The sequence below is a fragment of the Thermobia domestica genome, chromosome 1 (genome assembly GCF_964235325.1).
Source record: "Thermobia domestica chromosome 1, izTheDome1.hap1.1, whole genome shotgun sequence".
Classification (NCBI taxonomy): Eukaryota; Metazoa; Arthropoda; class Insecta; order Zygentoma; family Lepismatidae; genus Thermobia; species Thermobia domestica.
In genome coordinates, this window is record NC_137454.1 from 276,522,979 (window position 1) to 276,541,934 (window position 18,956).

General features: G+C 34.7%; 1 protein-coding gene across 1 annotated transcript; it reads left to right on the plus strand.

The window, feature by feature from the left end:
* Positions 1 to 6,325: 6,325 nt before the first annotated feature.
* Positions 6,326 to 15,138, plus strand: LOC145679841 (uncharacterized). Its single transcript, XM_081750363.1, has 2 exons — positions 6,326 to 8,146; positions 15,085 to 15,138. The coding sequence occupies exons 1-2, from the start codon at positions 6,326 to 6,328 to the stop codon at positions 15,136 to 15,138; spliced, it is 1,875 nt and encodes a 624-aa protein (XP_081606489.1).
* The last annotated feature ends 3,818 nt before the right edge of the window (positions 15,139 to 18,956 follow it).

The window sequence follows — 18,956 nt, forward strand, 5'->3', positions numbered from 1 at the left end:
TGATGAATTTCGAGATATATCAAAAAATTTAATATCAACAAAAGATGATCTAGAAGTACTAAAGAAAAACAAATACACAAAATATTATGATGATGTCTATTTAATACACTATCACATTACCGATCAAAAACCATTAAAATTACAACATATGGAAGAAACACTTATAAACGAGTTTGAAAAGTTACATGAGATCTTTATAAAACTGTATCCGAAAAGAGTATTGTTTATTAACTTAAAATGTGTACTGTACTATCTGTTGAAAAAGCATGATGTTTATGTTGATATTGATTTTAAGCACTCACCTAAACAAATGGAGATGTTAAAGAAATGTCTTGAAAAAATAGGATGGACATTTTCTGTATAATAAATGAGTATGGATATATTTGGTAATGTTAAAGATAGAAAAGATAATGTTGATATTAGTGAAGAAAAATTAAAATTGTTGGAGAATTTAAATGATGTTGTTAGCGTAAGTCAACTTAGGTCAATAGAAACCCAATTAGAGAACGATTTGAAGATGTATTAGAAACGTTACAAGACACATACGTCAAGAAAGAAGATTTTCAAAAGCTTAGGATGAATACTACTAAATTGATTATGCAGAAAGAAACTATACCCTTTTTATGTCGATTGAGAAATAAGAATGTTAAGGAGCCAATCTTTAAAATATTCAATCTTTCTAATGGTTACACATTTCTTTATAATGGGAAAATAATGCACATGGAATTAAGTTTGGATTAATACTTTTTAGACATATATTTAGGTAATACTTTGATTGAAAATATACCTTTTGGTTTTAAGAAGAATTATATGATAACGATTAAACCAAATAAAAATTCAGCTATGGAAGAAGGTCAATTATTGTTTGTTTTAGTGTATATAGAAAGAGAGGTTTCCTAAGGACGTTTGCTATATAATAAATGTGGATATTTTTGGTAATGTTAAAAGTATAATGGACAAATCTAGAAACGTTTTTACATCCTGGGTTGATTTTAAGAATAAAAGATTGGTTAATGTATCTAATGCTATCGATAAACAAGATGTTGTAGCATTAGAACAGCTTGAATCAGCGAAAGAAGAGTTTAATTTACTTACAAGAAAAGAAATTGTTGAATTACCATGTCGATTGGCAGAAGATAATCTTGGGAAACCAGCCTTTTTGTATATAATTTAGCTGCTGCCTACAAATCTCTTTATAGAGGTAGGTTAATGGATATAGAATCAAGTCTTAATAAACATCTTATAGATCTAGTTTTAAATGACGCTTTAGTTGAAAGTTTTCCGTTACAATTTAATATACATGATCAGTTAACAATTAGACCAACCAAAGATTCTGAATTGAAAGAATGTAAATTATTATTGCTTATTATGTATACAGAAATAGAAGATGAAAACGAATCACGTTGATATTGAAGACAGGCACGAGTTGAAGTCCTTTACAGACGTCGGGAAAATCGACGGCCGTTGTGTAGATGTTAAAACAATCTTCATCAACGAGTCTGGCCTATATTCACTTGTGCTCTAGTATTAGGTAATGATAATCTTTAATTTTTTTGTTGATTTTCTATACAATAAATAATGATGATGTATTGTGTTAAGTGTAAGAAATTGACAGATACGGAGAAAGATACCATTAGGATAGAACAAAGAAAGAATGGAAGATATCTAAAGAAAGGTATTTGTTCTGTATGTGCTGTTACTAAAACTCAATTCGTTAAAAAGCCTGATTGACTAGAAGAAGGTAAAGGTATAAGAGAAAACATTATAGAAGAAATTCACAAACCATCTAGAAAAAACTTTGAAAGATTAAGTGTAGTTATAAAAGGTATCGATGATCTTTGGCAAGCTGATCTTGTTGAAATGGATAGTGGAGTATTAAAAGGTGTTTCCAAATTAAATAGAGGCTATAAGTATCTGCTAACGATTATAGATGTGTTTTCTAAATATGCGTTTGCTGTTCCTGTTAAAGATAAGAGTGGTAAAAATGTTACAGAAGCATTCGAATCCATATTAAGAACGAGAAAACCTAGTAACTTAAAAAGTGATCAAGGTAAAGAGTTTTACAATAAAGAGTTTAAGAAGTTAATGGATGAAAATAAGATTAATCATTACTAAACCTATAGCTATAAGAAAGCTTCTGTTGTTGAAAGATTCAATAGAACACTTAAACAAAATATGTGGAAAAGATTCACAACACAAGGAAATTATAAATGGATACAGATATCACCAACATTGGTTAGTGAGTATAATAATAAAGTGCATAGAACAATTGGTTTAAAGCCTATAGAAGTTAATAAGAAGAATGAGCGAATAATATTGGAGAAAGTGTAAAAGAAAGAATATAAGCGTGTTAAACCCAAATACAAATTAGGTGATCATGTTCGTATAAGTAAATCGAAAGGGTTATTTGAAAAAGGATATACACCTAATTGGTCAACAGAAGTATTTGTTATTAGTGAAGTTATTCCATCCAATCCGCCTACATATAGAATTAAAGATTTAGAAGAAGAGGATGTACAAGTTAGATTTTGCGAATCAGAACTATTAAAGACGAAACATAAAGATGAATACTTGGTGGAAAAGGTGTTAAGAAAGAAAGGTGATAAAGTATATGTTAAATGGCTAGGTTTTGATGATTCACATAATAGTAGGGTAGATAAGAGTAATGTTGTAGTGTAAATATAAATGTTGTCTTTTATGGTTATTATTCCATAAAAGGCTAGTTTAAGATTACATAGAACAGGCGATGGGGGGCGATTCTACCAATCGCTCATTTGTGTGGTAAAAACTCCGAAAATGATTAAATCAACATTTTTATATAATAAATATGAGTACTATGGATAATTCTCTTAGTTTAAACGATATATGTTACGAAGAAATTAAAGAAAATTATTGGTATGGTATTTTTGGTGATTTCAAGTTGATTATAGATAAGAGTACAGGATATTTCAATGCTACTAAGTTGTGTCAGAGTGGTGGTAAGAGGTTTGATAACTGGTTAAAAAATAAACAATCAAAAGAGTTATTAGATTACTACAACAAACTTCGAAGTTCCTGGGATTCTAGGAACTTCAGAAACTCATCTTACACAGTAAAACTAGCTGGTAATGAAATAAACAATCTAATCTCAGGAACATATATGTATAAAAAGATATTTCTCGCTATTGCTTTATGGCTATCACAAGACTTCTATGACAAATGCTATGATATTATCGGAGACTATTTCATTTCTAATTTTAAACAAATTCAAGAAGATCAAGAAGAATTACAAACAAGACTACAAGAAATAGAACAACAAATGAATGAATTACGTATAAACAATGAGAAACAAGAAAAGGAAATAAATCATCTTAAAACAATCGCAGCAGAACATACAGAAGATCCACAAAAAGTACATAAAATTATTATCATTAAAAAGAATCTATCTCCTACTCAAATACAAAAGATATTAGAAAACTATGATACAGACAAAAGAGAGCAAGTAAAGATCTATGAGAGTTACAGGTATTGGATTGGAAGAATTCAAGAGTGTAGTATAAAGACAAGATTACAATGCCCTCAAGAAAAATACCCCCATATGACTGTATTATCTAAAACCAAAGACCCAAACTCAATCAACCTTCTAAATAAAGTAAAAGAAAAGTATGATTGTATAATTTCGCATGGTTGCCATGTAGACCTAAAAAATGTTGATGGAGAAGATGATGAGTTTATTATTGATTTGTTTTTAAGTATAAGAGACAATTAACAATAAGTTGTGTGTTTAGATATTTGTAAAGGTTACAACTTTTATGATATAATAATCATAAAGGTTAATTAGTTAAACATTAAACAAACCATCTGTTATAACATCGAATGCTAAATTCAGTATACTACCTAAATCGGGATTATTATGATATTTTCTTATTATAACTCTCCAATCTACGTAATGTCTAAATAAATATATAAACTCTACAGAGAGGTGTTGATAAATTGAGATGTTATGCCAATGAACTCTGTCTTTGAACGCTGCAATAAATCCTTCTGTTAAATTTTGAAACAATGAAATTGCTTCCCAATCTACTTTGTCAGCGTAATCTCTTATAAGGTTTTCTGATAATTGTTGAGTTCCAGATAAGCACCCCCAAGAAACTTTATCTGCATGTTCTCGTATAAAGGCTTCAGAGAGTTTGTTTCCATAAGATATAGCATCAAAATCAACTTTATCTATAAACTCATTAATAAATTCTTCAGATAGGTTTTGATTATACGATACTTCTTCCCAATAACTTTATCTGCAAATTCTCTTATAAAGTCTTCTGATAAGTCTTGGCTTCCTGAAATAATCTCCCAATCAACTCTATCTGCAAATTCTCTTATAAACTCTTCCGATAACTTTTTCCATAAACATATTTCACTCAAATTAACTTTCTCCTGATATTTGCGTATGAAATCTTCTGTAATGTGATCATAGTTATATTCCCCCTCATAATCATCATAACTTATAGATAACCATTGTTCATCAGTCAGTGAATCTAATATCTCATCAGACAAATTCATAACGTTTGCATAGAGAATGTTTTGTATGAGAAATGAGTTCTTTTCCTTAGTAGCTTTTTTGAACAAATGATCTAACATACCTATGGACACGCTAAAATGTATTTTGTCTTCATCATTATAACCACCAATATCTAAATGTTTACATACACAATCAAATATAGGTTTGTAAGATAATACTTCCTTAGCACTAGTCATGTTCGTTTTTATTCTTAGATTTTTAAAATTTATCTCATTTTTGTTGGTTTTCTATATAATAAATATGAAGAAAGATTTTGATTTATTACATGATAGACTTAAACTATTCATCATGATCTTAAACTTTTAGCAGCACTACTAGAGAAGCAAATACTGTTAAAGGAAAAAGAATTATTAATAATGCAAGAAAAAACATCTGATTTGAGTAGTGATGATGAATATAAATATGGTAGTGATGATTATGATGATGATGATGAGTAAGTTTACACAAATGATTTAATTTTTTAAATTTCAAGACCAAGAGCTTCTAACTGTGACCGATGTTAGCGGAGCAATATGGTTCAAAGGTAAGGACGTTGCTAAAATTTTAGAGTATGGGAAGACAGCTGATGCCATTCAAAACAACGTCAAAGAAAAATATCAAAAAGAATTCAAGGATCTGGGGTCCACCAGCACTGGACCCCTTTCAAACATACAAACTTCGGTTGTTATCCATCTCTTAAACTCTTTAGCTTTGGGCTTCTTTGATGATATCACTAAGGAATACAGACCAGACTCGTTGATGAAGATTGTATGTTGTTGCGGATTAACGTGGGTCCCGTTTTCCAGGAGTCGTATTTGTTTGTATGTAACTTTGTCTTCTTCAAACATCTGATTTGAGTAGTGATGATGAATATAAATATGGTAGTGATGATTATGATGATGATGATGAGTAAGTTTACAAAAATGATTTAATTTTAATATGTGTATATGTGACTTTGATGGGTTATTCTCATCAAAGTCGTGTTCTAATACAACGCGTACTATGTAGACAATGGTAGGAGTGTACAATGTTAAGCGTTGTATTAGGATATATGGAAGTAAAAATAGTACAAAAATGAACTGAAATAATCCGGCGAAGATAAAAATTGAGTATAGTAAGATTTTCTATATAATAAATAAGATGAGTAATTATAATAGATTTACTGTAGTAGAGTTAAGACGACAATGTAAAGAGAGGGGGATCAGAAGATATTCCCGATTAAGAAAAGCAGAACTAATAAACCTTCTTAAACAATATGATGATGAACAAAGCAGAAGACAGATTAGAGATATATTCCCATTTAAACAAGAAGTAATTGAAGAACCAAGAATCAAAGTTGAATCAATACCAATCGATGTAAAACGTCAGAACATTGCATTAAAATCAAGATTAGAAACATGGAGATTTACAACAGATTACAAACCACAAGATCCACTTGAACAATATATTACTGCAACATCTAAAGCCATATTAAACAGATTACAAATTAGCTTAAGTAAACATAGTTCATTGAAAGCTCATCTTTATATAAGTTGTACATATAAGAAAGGTAAAGAAACTCAAAACTTCTATTTTAACACTGAAAACCAAGAAATATATCAATCTAGTAATTTAAAAGAAGAAATAACTAAGATGAAACAAAGATTAAGAACAAGAATGGATGAGTTCCAAGCTAGAGGTTCTGGCTGGGCTCTTAGAAACATTAACTTTTTACAACTAGCAATCGTCAAATATACACCATATAGAGGATCAACATACATAGAATTACCTAAACAAATTCAAAACAAGATGGTTTCGAGAGCTATCTATAGTTTTCCCAGTGGTTCAGCTCCAGGCATTGATGGCTTACCTCCACAACATCTAAAGGATCTGTTATCCAAATCGGCAGGGGAAGCAGCTGAAATATTATTGGATAACCTAACGAGGTTAATTAATCTCATTTTGTGTGGAAGAGTGCCTCAAGATATACGAAAATATTTCTTTGGAGCCACACTTTGTGCACTCCGTAAGAAAGAAGGCGGAATTCGTCCAATAGCTGTAGGTTGCACCTTAAGAAGATTGGCTTCTAAGCTCGTATGCTCCAGTGTATACCAGCAATGCTCTTCCTATTTTCAGCCCAACCAATTAGGGTTCGCAACGAAAAGAGGATGTGAAGCAATTATTCATTCAACTCGAACTTTTATCAAGAACCATGAAAATTCACAGTACGTCATTCTCAAAATAGATTATAAAAATGCCTTTAATACGGTGGAACGGGATATCATGTTAAGTGAAATAAAGCAACAGCTCCCTGCCACCTACCCCTTTTTCTGGCAAAGCTATGCTTGTCCATCAATGCTGTTTTTTGAAGAGAAAACAATACTGTCCCAGGTCGGTTGCCAACAAGGAGATCCCGCTGGCCCAATGCTTTTCAGCTTATCAATCCATCCTATAGTTCGCAAATTATCATCTGAACTAAAATTATTTTATCTGGATGATGGTACTTTCGGTGGTTCTCCACAATCCGTTTTTCAGGATGTGAATATTTTATTAGCAGAGTCTAAACGCATTGGTTTAGAAGTTAATCCTTCTAAATGTGAACTATTTTTCACATCTGGACAAGTAGACACCACTATTGTATCACAATTTCAACAGCTTCTTCCTGGACTTCGAACAGTTAATGCGAACCAGTTATGTCTTCTAGGTGCTCCACTGCATGAAACAGGTTACGAAATAGCTTTTAATGAGCACCTAAATCGGCTCAAAACTATTATTGAACGGTTACAAATTTTACCATCTCACTTGGTATATTTCCTTCTAAAAAATTGCATGGGTATACCAAAGTTACAATATTTTCTTCGAAGTACTCCAACATGGTATATGCCCTCTCTACTTCTCCAAATGGATGCCTGCCTGAAAAAAGCATTAGAGTCTATAGTAAATATATATATGAATCAAATACAATGGACACAAGCTAGTCTTCCAATTCGATTCGGAGGTTTGAATATCCGCAGAGTCTCCGACCTCCGCCTTCCACCTTTTGTTTCCTCGTGTTATGGGGTGAGACCACTCGTCTCCAACATTCTTAACATTCCCGTTGATGATGTGGTCATTCATCACTTGATAGAGGCAATTGACGTATGGAAATTTTTATTTGGAGAAGATATGCCATCCACATTAGAAGTACAGAAAAGCTGGGACAAAATAATCTTAAAATCAATTATTGAACAAGAGTTACTTTTGGATAATGTATTTGATATAGCTCGCTTTAAGGCCTTACAAGAAAAAGAATCTGGCGCATGGTTGCAATCAATTCCATCGAGAAATATTGGAACTTTCATGGATAACAATTCTTTTCGTCTTTGTGTTGCTCTACGCCTTGGCATGAACATGTGTAAAAAATTTACATGCATTTCTCTGGAGCAAGTCAATGAAAAGTGTTTGCATCCATTGAGCTGTCCCAAAAGCGCAGGCAGAGTGTCCCGTCACGCTGAATTAAATGATATCCTAAAGCGTGCTTTGGCCAGCATAGACGTGCCTTCAATTTTAGAACCATCAGGTTTATCAAGGGATGATGGGAAAAGACCAGATGGCATCACGTTAATTCCCTGGGAAAATGGGCAATGTCTAGTATGGGATGTCACTTGTGTTGATACTTTTGGAGCTTCTCATATCGTATCAACATCTAAGGAAGCTGGGAGTGCGGCAGAAACAGCGTGCAGACGAAAACATTTAAAATATAAATGCTTAAAAGAAGACCATTTTTTCATTCCCTTTGCTGTTGAAACAATGGGTGTTTTCAGCAAAGAGGCAAAGAATCTAGTGAAACAAATAGGTTCACAATTGGTTGCGAAAACAGGAGATCCGCGGAGCAAACAATTTTTAATACAGAGACTCAGTTTAGCAATTCAGCGTGGAAACGCAGCTTGTATTTTTAAATCATTCCCCTCTGCTCCTATTATGGAAGAAGTTTTTTATCTTAAATAATTAATCCGTTCCACGCTAGCCACATCTACCATCAAGTACTGCTATATGAAGGTTCAATTATATCACATTGTACAGCACAGTGTTGCCTGGAATTTCGTATATTATGTAACGCATTGATTCTTTGTACATCATTTTGTATATTTCGGTTAACTTTTTATCTATGACAGGTTGAGGATTTTTCTTTTAATGTTTTGCATGTCTAATTTATTTTATGTTCTTTGGTTTGTCATTTAATTTACATTTTTATATTATGTATGTCCGTTTATAAATTTCCTTTTTGTTAAGTTCTAAATGTAAAATAATTCGGTTAAGTTGACTATATACGTCCATATACTGTGTACTCGTGCAGGTTAATTATGATACATACATAACTTTAAGAAAGGGCAGTAATTAATGTAAAGAATGAAGATGAAAAATGTTTCTTACATTCAATTTGTTCTGCACTATACCCAGTTAATAAAGATCCAGAACGACCTTCCAAGTACAAGCAAGCTGTTAAATACTTAGAAGAAAAATTAAACAATATTCATTTTCCTGTAAAACTATGCGATATTCCAAGAGCTGAAAAATTACTTAATATTTCTATAAATGTTTATGCATATGATAAAGACTATTCAATCTATATACTACATCACACACAAAACAAGCAAGAAAATCATGTCAATTTATTATATATAAAAGAACAAAAGGAAGACCAAGTTAAAACACACTATTGTTGGATTAAGGATTTAAGCAGACTAGTATGTACACAATTAACTAAAAAGAGAGCTCGAAAATATTTATGTGATAGATGTTTGTTATACTTTTACTCACAAGACGCTTTAAATAAACATGAGCAAGATTGTTCGTTAAATGAACCAGTAAAAATAATAATGCCTGAAGAAGGTAAATGTGTTGAATTTAAAAACTACCAATACACAATGAAAATGCCATTTGTGATTTATGCTGATTTTGAATGTTTGTTACAAAAAGTTATGGGTTGTGAAGAATGTTATCCGGATAACGAGCCATATACGAAAAAATATCAACAACATAAACCATCTGGATTTTGTTATTATGTAGTAAAGAGTGATGGAAGTAAATCCAATCCTGTTTTGTATAGAGGTAAGAACGCTGCTAATAAATTTTTAAGACTGTTAACAAAAGAAGCTAAACACATATCGAACATATACAAACAAAATAACGAATTAGCATTAACAAAAAGTCAGAGAAAAGAGTTCAATGAATCTAAATGTTGTTATTACTGTAAGCAGGAGTATACTAAAGAAAATCATAAAGTTAAGCATCACGATCATATAACAGGAAAATTTATAGCACCACTATGTAATAACTGCAATTTAAAAGTTAAAGTACCAAAGTTTGTACCAGCGATCATACATAACGTGAAAGGATATGACTCACACTTGTTTATAATAGAGCTTGGATGTAATAAAGAAAAAATAGATCTAATACCCAATAATGAAGAAAGATACATATCATTCAGTAAAAAGGTTGGAACTATTAAATTGAAATTTGTAGATTCATTTAGATTTATGGCTTCTAGTTTAGACAAATTCTCATCGAACTTGAAACCTGAGCAAATGATACATACCCAACACTTTTATCCTAATCAAGAACAGTTGCAACTTGTAATAAGGAAAGGTGTTTACCCATATGATTATGTTAACAATTGGGATAGGTTTAGAGAAAGAAAATTACCACTAAAGGATGCATTCTTCAACGAGCTTATGAACACACATATAAGTGATGAAGATTATGAACATGCAAAGAAAGTATGGGAAACATTTGACATTAAGAATCTCGGCCAATACCATGATTTATATTTGAAAACAGATGTATTATTGTTAGCAGACGTGTTTGAGAACTTTAGAAAAACATGTCTTAAAGCTTATGATCTTGATCCTGCTTGGTATATGACAGCACCAGGTTTAGCTTGGGATGCAATGTTAAAGATGACAAATATAAAATTAGAATTGTTGTGGGATTATGATATGGTATTAATGGTAGAGAAAGGTATAAGAAGTGGAATTAGTCAATGCTCAAAAAGGTATGTAAAAGCAAACAATAAGTGTATGGAAGATTATGATAAGAATAAAGAAGATTCTTACTTAATGAATCTTGATGCCAATAACTTATATGGGTGGGCAATGAGTCAATATCTACCGTATAAGGGATTTAGATGGTTAAGTGAAGATGAGATAAGAGAAATAAATTTTACAAGTATAACTGATGATTCTGATACTGGTTATATATTAGAAGTTGATCTTGAATATCCTAAAGAATTACATGACTATCACAAAGACTATCCATTAGCTCCTCAAAATATATGTCCGCCTGGTTCAAAACAATCAAAGCTATTAACAACCCTATATGACAAAGAAAAATATGTAATTCAGTATCGAAACCTAAAACAATGTCTTTCACTTGGATTAAAACTTAACAAGATACATCGAGTAATAGAGTTCAAACAATCAGATTGGTTAAAGAAATATATTGATTTAAACACACAAATGAGAACGCAAGCAACAAATGATTTTGAAAAAGACTTTTATAAGCTAATGAATAATTCAGTATTTGGGAAGACTATGGAGAATATTAGAAAGAGAGTTAATATTAAACTTGTAAGTGATGAGAAAAAATACGAGAAGCTTGTAGCAAAACCAAATTATAAGAGTACTACAGTTTTTACGGAAAATTTAATAGCAGTTCACATGAACAAGATTAAAGTGCAATTTAATAAACCGATTTATGTGGGTATGTCAATTCTAGATTTGTCAAAATATTTAATGTACGATTTCCATTATAATGTGATGAAACCTAAATATCAAGACAAAATAGAAGTATGTTATACAGATACTGATAGTTATATATACCATATCCAAACAGAAGATGTGTACGAGGATATGAAAAATTATATTGATTACTTCGACACGAGTGATTACTCTAAAGATAACAGATATAAGATACCACAGGTTAATAAGAAAATACTTGGTAAGATGGAAGATGAGCTTAAAGGAACAATCATAGAAGAATTTGTTGGTTTAAGATCAAAAATGTATTCAATCAGGTTCGAAAAAGATAAATGTTGTAAGAAAGCAAAAGGTGTTAAGAAAAATGTTGTAAGTAAAGAACTGTCATTTAACGATTATAAAGACTGTTTATTTAATCAAAAGGACTACCATAAGAAGATGAATTTGATAAGAAGTTATAAGCATGATTTGTACAGTATAGAAGTAAATAAGTTAGCTTTAAGTTGTGTGGATGATAAGAGATGTGTTTTAAAGGATGGGATCAATACCCTACCATGGGGTCATTATAAGTTAGAAGAGTTGTAGATTTAGATGTAAGTTTTTAGATTGTAAGTTTTTAGATGTAAGTTTTTATGATTTTACATGTCATAAAAGCCTATGCGAACTCACTTTAACATTGTAGTTATGGGAATACTTTGCACCGTGTAACTTTGTATAATTAGTTGGTTCCTTCTGCGCTGGTTAAAAAATATTGGGAGGGGGGAAATGCGCTAGAAGTAACCATGTCCTACTACTCATGAGACTCTAAATTTCAAGGCATATGTAGTTTTAAATCCGGGTGAAATCACCAAATAGATTACCCACGCAACAACAACAAAAGTTACTGGCTTTCATGCCTAATAGGCTCTGCATACTCCCAGCAGCTGAAATAAAACAGGGTACATTTATAAATTTCTTGCACATACCTTTTGTTCTCCTGGATAAGTCGAAGAAAGCCGACAACGATCCTGGTAGAATTCATTTAATTTTCAATAGCACACGAGAAAAAAACACTGTACAAAATATCACTCACTAATAATTTTTATAATATAATTAATTCAATTTTAAAACGTTAAACTTTTTAATTTCTTTAAGGCCTTTTGTTTTACCGGATATTGTTCGTGCACGTAATCTTAGTGTTCTGGTACGTTTGGCGTCGTCGTCAGCATCCTTGGTTTTCCCTGGAAGTCTGCATCCCACGTCGGCGCACCTCTTCCCATTGGCATGCTCTGTCGTTTGTAGAAATCCTCTGGTGGACTCTTCACCGTCTCACTGGACCTGCAGCAGCATGATGAGATGGTCTCTGCTGGTCTCAAGGATCTTGCAGCCTCTGTCGCTGTCTCGCCTGGAGTTTTTGAGGTGACGGTATTAAATGGCCTGACTGTTGATCAGCACTTGCATCGTGTTATAGCACAGACACTCGTTGCACCATGTTAGTGTGTTTATGAGTCCACTCTTGCGGTTGGTAAAGACAGTTTAATCACCGTGGCTCAGATACATGTTACAACAATAAGAATAAAAAACACTTTAAATATGAAGATAAATACGAATATCTCTGTAAGTACAAGTATTTACAAAATGGGAAGCAAGATTACTTCCATTGTCTGGCTTGCGAAGAGTTTACTGGCTGGACGAAAAAGAGTTTAATGTTTTTGTTAGCAAGTGCTCGCGGCCAAAGCCGGTTTTGTATGAGTGTTTCGGAGAAAAATATCTGAAACTTTTAATATTGATAATATTGTTTTGTGTTTGATCTAACACACGTAAACACAAATCATGGTTAACAATTAACCAACTCTTTAAGTTTGTCACAACACAACACTGTTCAAGTGCACCACCACCATATGCACTATACAGCCGCTATACGCGTCCAGAGAAAACAACCCTGTCGTTTCGCGTATTAAAAAAAACTACATTGTCGCTTCGCGTCTTGAAAACCAACTACCCTGTCGCTTCGCGTCTCTGCCCTGCCAATTGTTTTTATATTTTTTCCATTTCAGGACAAAAAGGTAGGCTCGCGCCACATATTCCAAGTTTTCTTATGACGGGGCAGGGAGACGTACGGGGAATCAGTGCAGCGTGCTTAGCTACCCCCTGTGACCTACTTATTTTGTAAAAACACACTTTTCCATCTTTTTACTCCAATTGTGATTTACTGCAATGTCTAATCCCGAAGATGCTGCTGTCACTTGAAAGTATAAACATGCAGCTTTCCAATGATGCCTGTCACTTGATATTTGATATTAAATTTGAATGAAGAAAACACTATATAAACATTTTAAACTTTTCAAAATAACTGTCCTCTCTCACCCTTTCTTGTGTCCATCGTAGGGAGACACCTGATGAGTGACTTTGAAAGGTTTGCACCTGTATGAGCGGGGTGAGGGAGGTTCTCTAAGCACTGATTTTTCTTGTTTATAAAGTATTTCAGCACATGACTTGTTAAATCTCATTACAAAATAACTCTATAAGTAAAAATATACATATATCATGAATACCTAGTGCTGTCATCTGATAGTTACTAAATTACAAATGAAAAATTCTCCTTTCCGTCGTCTTGTCCCTCTGCAGGAAAACGTCTGCTGGAACATGGCGGCATGGCTCTTACGTATCCTATTTCATTCACGTATTATGAGAGCTACCATCCTTTTCAATATAAGACTTTTATTTAACAATAATAAATGCTAAAACTAGCTACGACCTAAATTAGTACACAAAAATCATAACGAATACATCAAGAGAACTTTTAACATATATATAAGCAATTAAGTCTGGAACATCTATACACAAAGGGGGTGAAGGCTGTTAACAGGAATAGCACCGAATCATAGCTTCTAGAGTATAGTTTGAAATTAGAGGTTCGCTACGCCAGCAAGAGACGTCCGTTGGTATACAGACGCCTGCATACTAACATGTGCGAGAAGGAGGCGTGGCTTGCAAAAGTCACACGTCTTTGTATTCTCCGTTTCGACATGTACATACTAGGTTCCAGCTCCTTCAAGTAACATTAGATTTTTCGGACACTCAGGCACCGAACGGAAATGTTTCTTCCTCACACAGAAAAGACTAAATATATAAATCCATATCCCAACATATACTCCATGCGTCTAGGTACGTCTATAAACTGCAAATTAGATGCATCACTGTTCTCTTCCAGAACACCTAGCTTCTGCGTCCACACAAAGACTCTGCTTTGAAACTATTCTTTTTTTAACCTCTACGTTCTCCCAGAACGAGATACTGAAGCTATGGATTCCCATCAAAATACATGATACATACAATTAATAACTAAATGAACACTGAATATACATAATTATATGCTTCACCTCACGATAAATAACATAATAATATATACAAACAAACTTAAATCTGATTAATGATTACACACCTAATCCTTTATTTTAAAAATTAAATGTAAATATAACATGGAAATTTAAATATCCCATATGCAAATAGGGCAAAAAGTTGATATGTAAAATAGGTGTATGTATGCATTATACATACTATCCCCCTTCAAAGAAGATGCAATGTTATTTATATAAACGTTGGAGATTCTTAAAGGTGTGAATAGTTTGACATGATATTGATGAACAAAAACATAAACATTAGATATAAACAAACACTGAAAATCTAAATATAGTGCTAGCTAACAACAATATATATATATATATATGCATATATATATATAAAGATAATCTTGCTCTCAGTCACCTTTTCTGAGGTGCTCGCTCGAGCCGAAGCAGTAAGTTGCTTCAGGTAAACAGCTGACTGCTTTCTTCCTTTTTTCTTATTCAGGCTGGCCTGCAACACCCTGCTATGTTGTTCTTCCACGTTCCACATACTTCCTGAGGTGGAAGGCGTTTCTCTTGATGATACACTCTTGAGTGGCCGGGTCTCCCAGCGAGTATACATTCTTATCTGTCTTGTATAAGATAGAATAAGGCCCCGAGTAAAAAAATAAAAGCTTCTAGGTTACACCAGAGAAAGCATCTAACTTGGGAAATCAGCGCATCAACACTAAGTCATCAACTTCGAAACGCACAGTTTGGTGACGTTTATCGAAGTGTTTTTTTCTCTCTTGTGCAGATTTCCTTAAGTTCCGGGCCGCTATCTCTGAATAGTATTGTAGGTTCTTGTGTCCTTCTAACTCTGGAATTTCGAATAATTTGGCAATTTCTTTTGATGGTAACTGTCCGAAATGCACTTCATACGGACTTAGACCTGTCGATAGATGTACAGAAGCGTTTAAGCATTTCTCTATTTTGTCTAGATGTTTTGACCATTCACGCTGCTTGTCATGCCACAGTTTACGTAACATTCTCACTGTCGATCTTACCCCTACTTCCGCCATATTCCCTTGCGGATAATATGGTGTACTATAGATGGGTTTTAGGCCTAACTCCGTGAGTTCCTTCTTCCACCTGGCACTGGAGAACTGTGTCCCATTATCCGTCAGGACTAGCTCCACTGACGGGCACAGTTTAAGGAATTCCTTCAATTTCCTGATTGCAGAATTTGTGGTGGCTTTTCTGCAAGGAAACAGACCAATCAGCTTCGAGAAAGCATCCACACAGACGAGAACGTAGCTGACATTACCTACCCCGGCCGGAAGTGGCCCTAGCCAGTCGAGACAGATCATGTAGCTGTGTCTGACTAACACAGGATTCAGTGCTCCCGGCTGATAAACATGTGAGGGGATGCTTTCTGACATGTGCCACATGAAGCTGTAAACTTCCTGATTGCATTTCGCATCTTTGGCCATACAAAATACTCAGATAGCATTGGCATCAGTTTGCTGGCGGACAGATGTCCACGTTCGTCGTGATAATATCCCAACAATGGCTGCACAAGTATTTCCGGTATGCAAATACGTAAGCCATCACGGTCACGCTTGCACAACCGTCCATTGGAGATCAAATACTGGTAGTTGCTGCTTTCTATTTTCCCTGACTTGTCTTGTTCTAGTAATTTCTTTTTTATTTCCCCAAACACTGGGTCCTATGACTGCATTTCCGGTAAGATGGCTACCAGTTCCCTAAGTTTTCCGGGGATCTGAGTTAGTATGGTCAGTAAGGACTCGTTTATTACTATTTCATCGAATTTCTTCCCAGTGTTGGGCGGGTATCTCGACATGTAATCTCTCAGATTTTCTTTCGACGGGAACTACTGGAATTCGAAAGAAAGTACGCTGAGTGCTTGTACTCATCTTACTGGCCTCTGTGAGGTGAGTCTGCACAGCGACAGAAAACGAAGTGATTGATGGTCAGAACGGATTTTAAAGAAGTTACCGACCAAATAATGCTTGAATTTGTACACCCCATCAATCACCGCTGCGCACTCACGTTCAGTGATCCCGTAATGACGTTCAGCAGAGTTGAAGACTCGTGACGTCATACCGATCACGCGAATGTTTCCATCTTCATCCAGTTGGTATAAATGCGACGAACAGCAGACATCGGTTGCATCGCATTCCAATATTAGCTGTTTCTCGGGGAGTGGTTTCTTTAAAACTACTTTCTGCTGGAGAACTTCCCTGATACGGTTGAATGTTTCCTCATGGCACGGAAGGCATTGAAACTGCACACCCTTCTTTAGTAGTTGGAAAAGCGGAAAGAGTATTTCTGAGTATTGCGTGCTAAATATCCTAAAAAATTGGCAATAGCCAATGAAACTACGTAATTCACGTAGGTTACATGGTCTTCTGAATGACATTACTCTTTCCATTTTCTCAGGCGACTTTTCTATGCCCTCAGGCGAAAGTTCATAGCCCAACACACTAATTCTCTGTCTAGCGAATTGACACTTTTTCAGCCGCAGGGCTACCCCACCTCCACGTAAATTTCCTAGCACCTTATTTAGGTGGCGCATGTGTTCTTCGTACGAAAAGCTGGCAACTATTACGTCATCGACGTAGTGGCCGCTGAACTCCTTACATTCATCTCCTAGGATCGAATCGATCGCACGAACACATGAAGCTAGACTTTGCTTCGTTCCGAAAGGAAGTTTAACAAACACATATGTAATGCCGTCATGAAGAAAAAGTAATTACTTTTGGCTATCTCTGTACTGGCACTTGATTGAAACTGTCCACTGCGTCGATCGATGATCACATAGGTCTTGGAGCGTACAAAGTGCTGGTATAGGCTGGTCGTATTGACTACGCGTGATCTCTCCCAATTTTCTTGGGTCAATACATATGCGTAGTTTGCCATCCTTCTTTGGCACTACTACCAACGGGTTAGTATATGAAGTAGGAAATTTCTTCACTATATTCCATGCGACCCACCGATTTATGGTTTTGGTCACCTGGGTCTTATGCTTCAGTGCATATGGATACATCCTAGCTTTTAGGGGCCTGTCATCTGTGACCTCGGTGGTGTGTTCGTAGTTCTTAATGCATCCGGGCTTTTCGTCAAATATCTCCCTATGCTTGTAGAGCACTTCATATAACTGTCTTTTCTCATCCTCAGTAAACTCGTATAATTTTCGACATGCTCACGAATCTCTGTTGGTGTAGTCTGGGTTCGAACTTTCTTCCACTCTTGGGGCGAGTATACTACATTCGCCAGTTCAGCAGTGGTTGGGAATCTTCCATCATTCAACCTCGTGCGCAGTGTTGTCGACTCCATCTGGCAAAATTCTCCTGCTTTAAGCAATTCCAGCTGAACGTTAGTATGCGGTCCTCGACTCGACACGCACATACTACTTAAATCGGGATTATATAAATCTACCGTCTCGTCATCGAATTCCCAGGTTAATTTTCTTATTATCAATTCATCTTCTTCAATTTGAATATCTCGAAAAGAAACCTGATCTGTGGGGATGGTTAAGCTGCAACCTATTCTCTTCATGATTTAAAATCGCTCTACTTTCTGAAAAGAATTGTGAGCCCAAAATCAGATCTCTGTTTAGGCCTTTCACGATTATTCCTGTCGTACAATAATCTCTACCATCGATCTCTATCTCCAACATCGCTTGTCCCAGAATCGAGGCTACTGATTTACCAAAAGCTGAACTATTTCTAATATTGGTGGACTTAATGAAAGCTAGTGGGGGCTTGCGCTCCTTCACGCGTTCCCACAAAGACTACGACAAAGTGCTTATGGTCGCTCCACTATCTAACAATGCCATTATTTTCTCCCCAAACAAAACAATCTCTACTTCCGGCAAAATAATTACATTGTTTGAAGGTAAATTCCCAGTATTAGAGTCAAGGAGATCACGAAATATCGCGTTCGTCTCATCAAATTGTTTTCTACCCAAACTAATTCTTTTCCCATCTTTTAGCAATAAACAAATTTCCGGTTGACGAACGTCGGTATTTTCTTCATGGGCAAAGTGTCTTTTACTAATTATTTCATTACACTTCTTACAATTATCAATCTCAACAATTTCTACGTTGTTTTCAACTTCCTTAACAGTTGTTTCACAGTTTTTGCTATGTGTGTTACACAATAAATTTCTATTACGCACGTCTTCAGAATTTACATTTGCAAGCTCAGAATGAATATTCAGATAATACTCTTCCCTAACGCTTTTCTGAAGAGGTGCGAGGAAACCTCAGTTTCTCGCATTGTTCGGGCTGTTAGATCTCGAGTGGCCACGAGACGGCTGAGATCTCGACTGCTGACCAGTCCTTTGCTCTTGTGCATGCAGTTCATTGATCT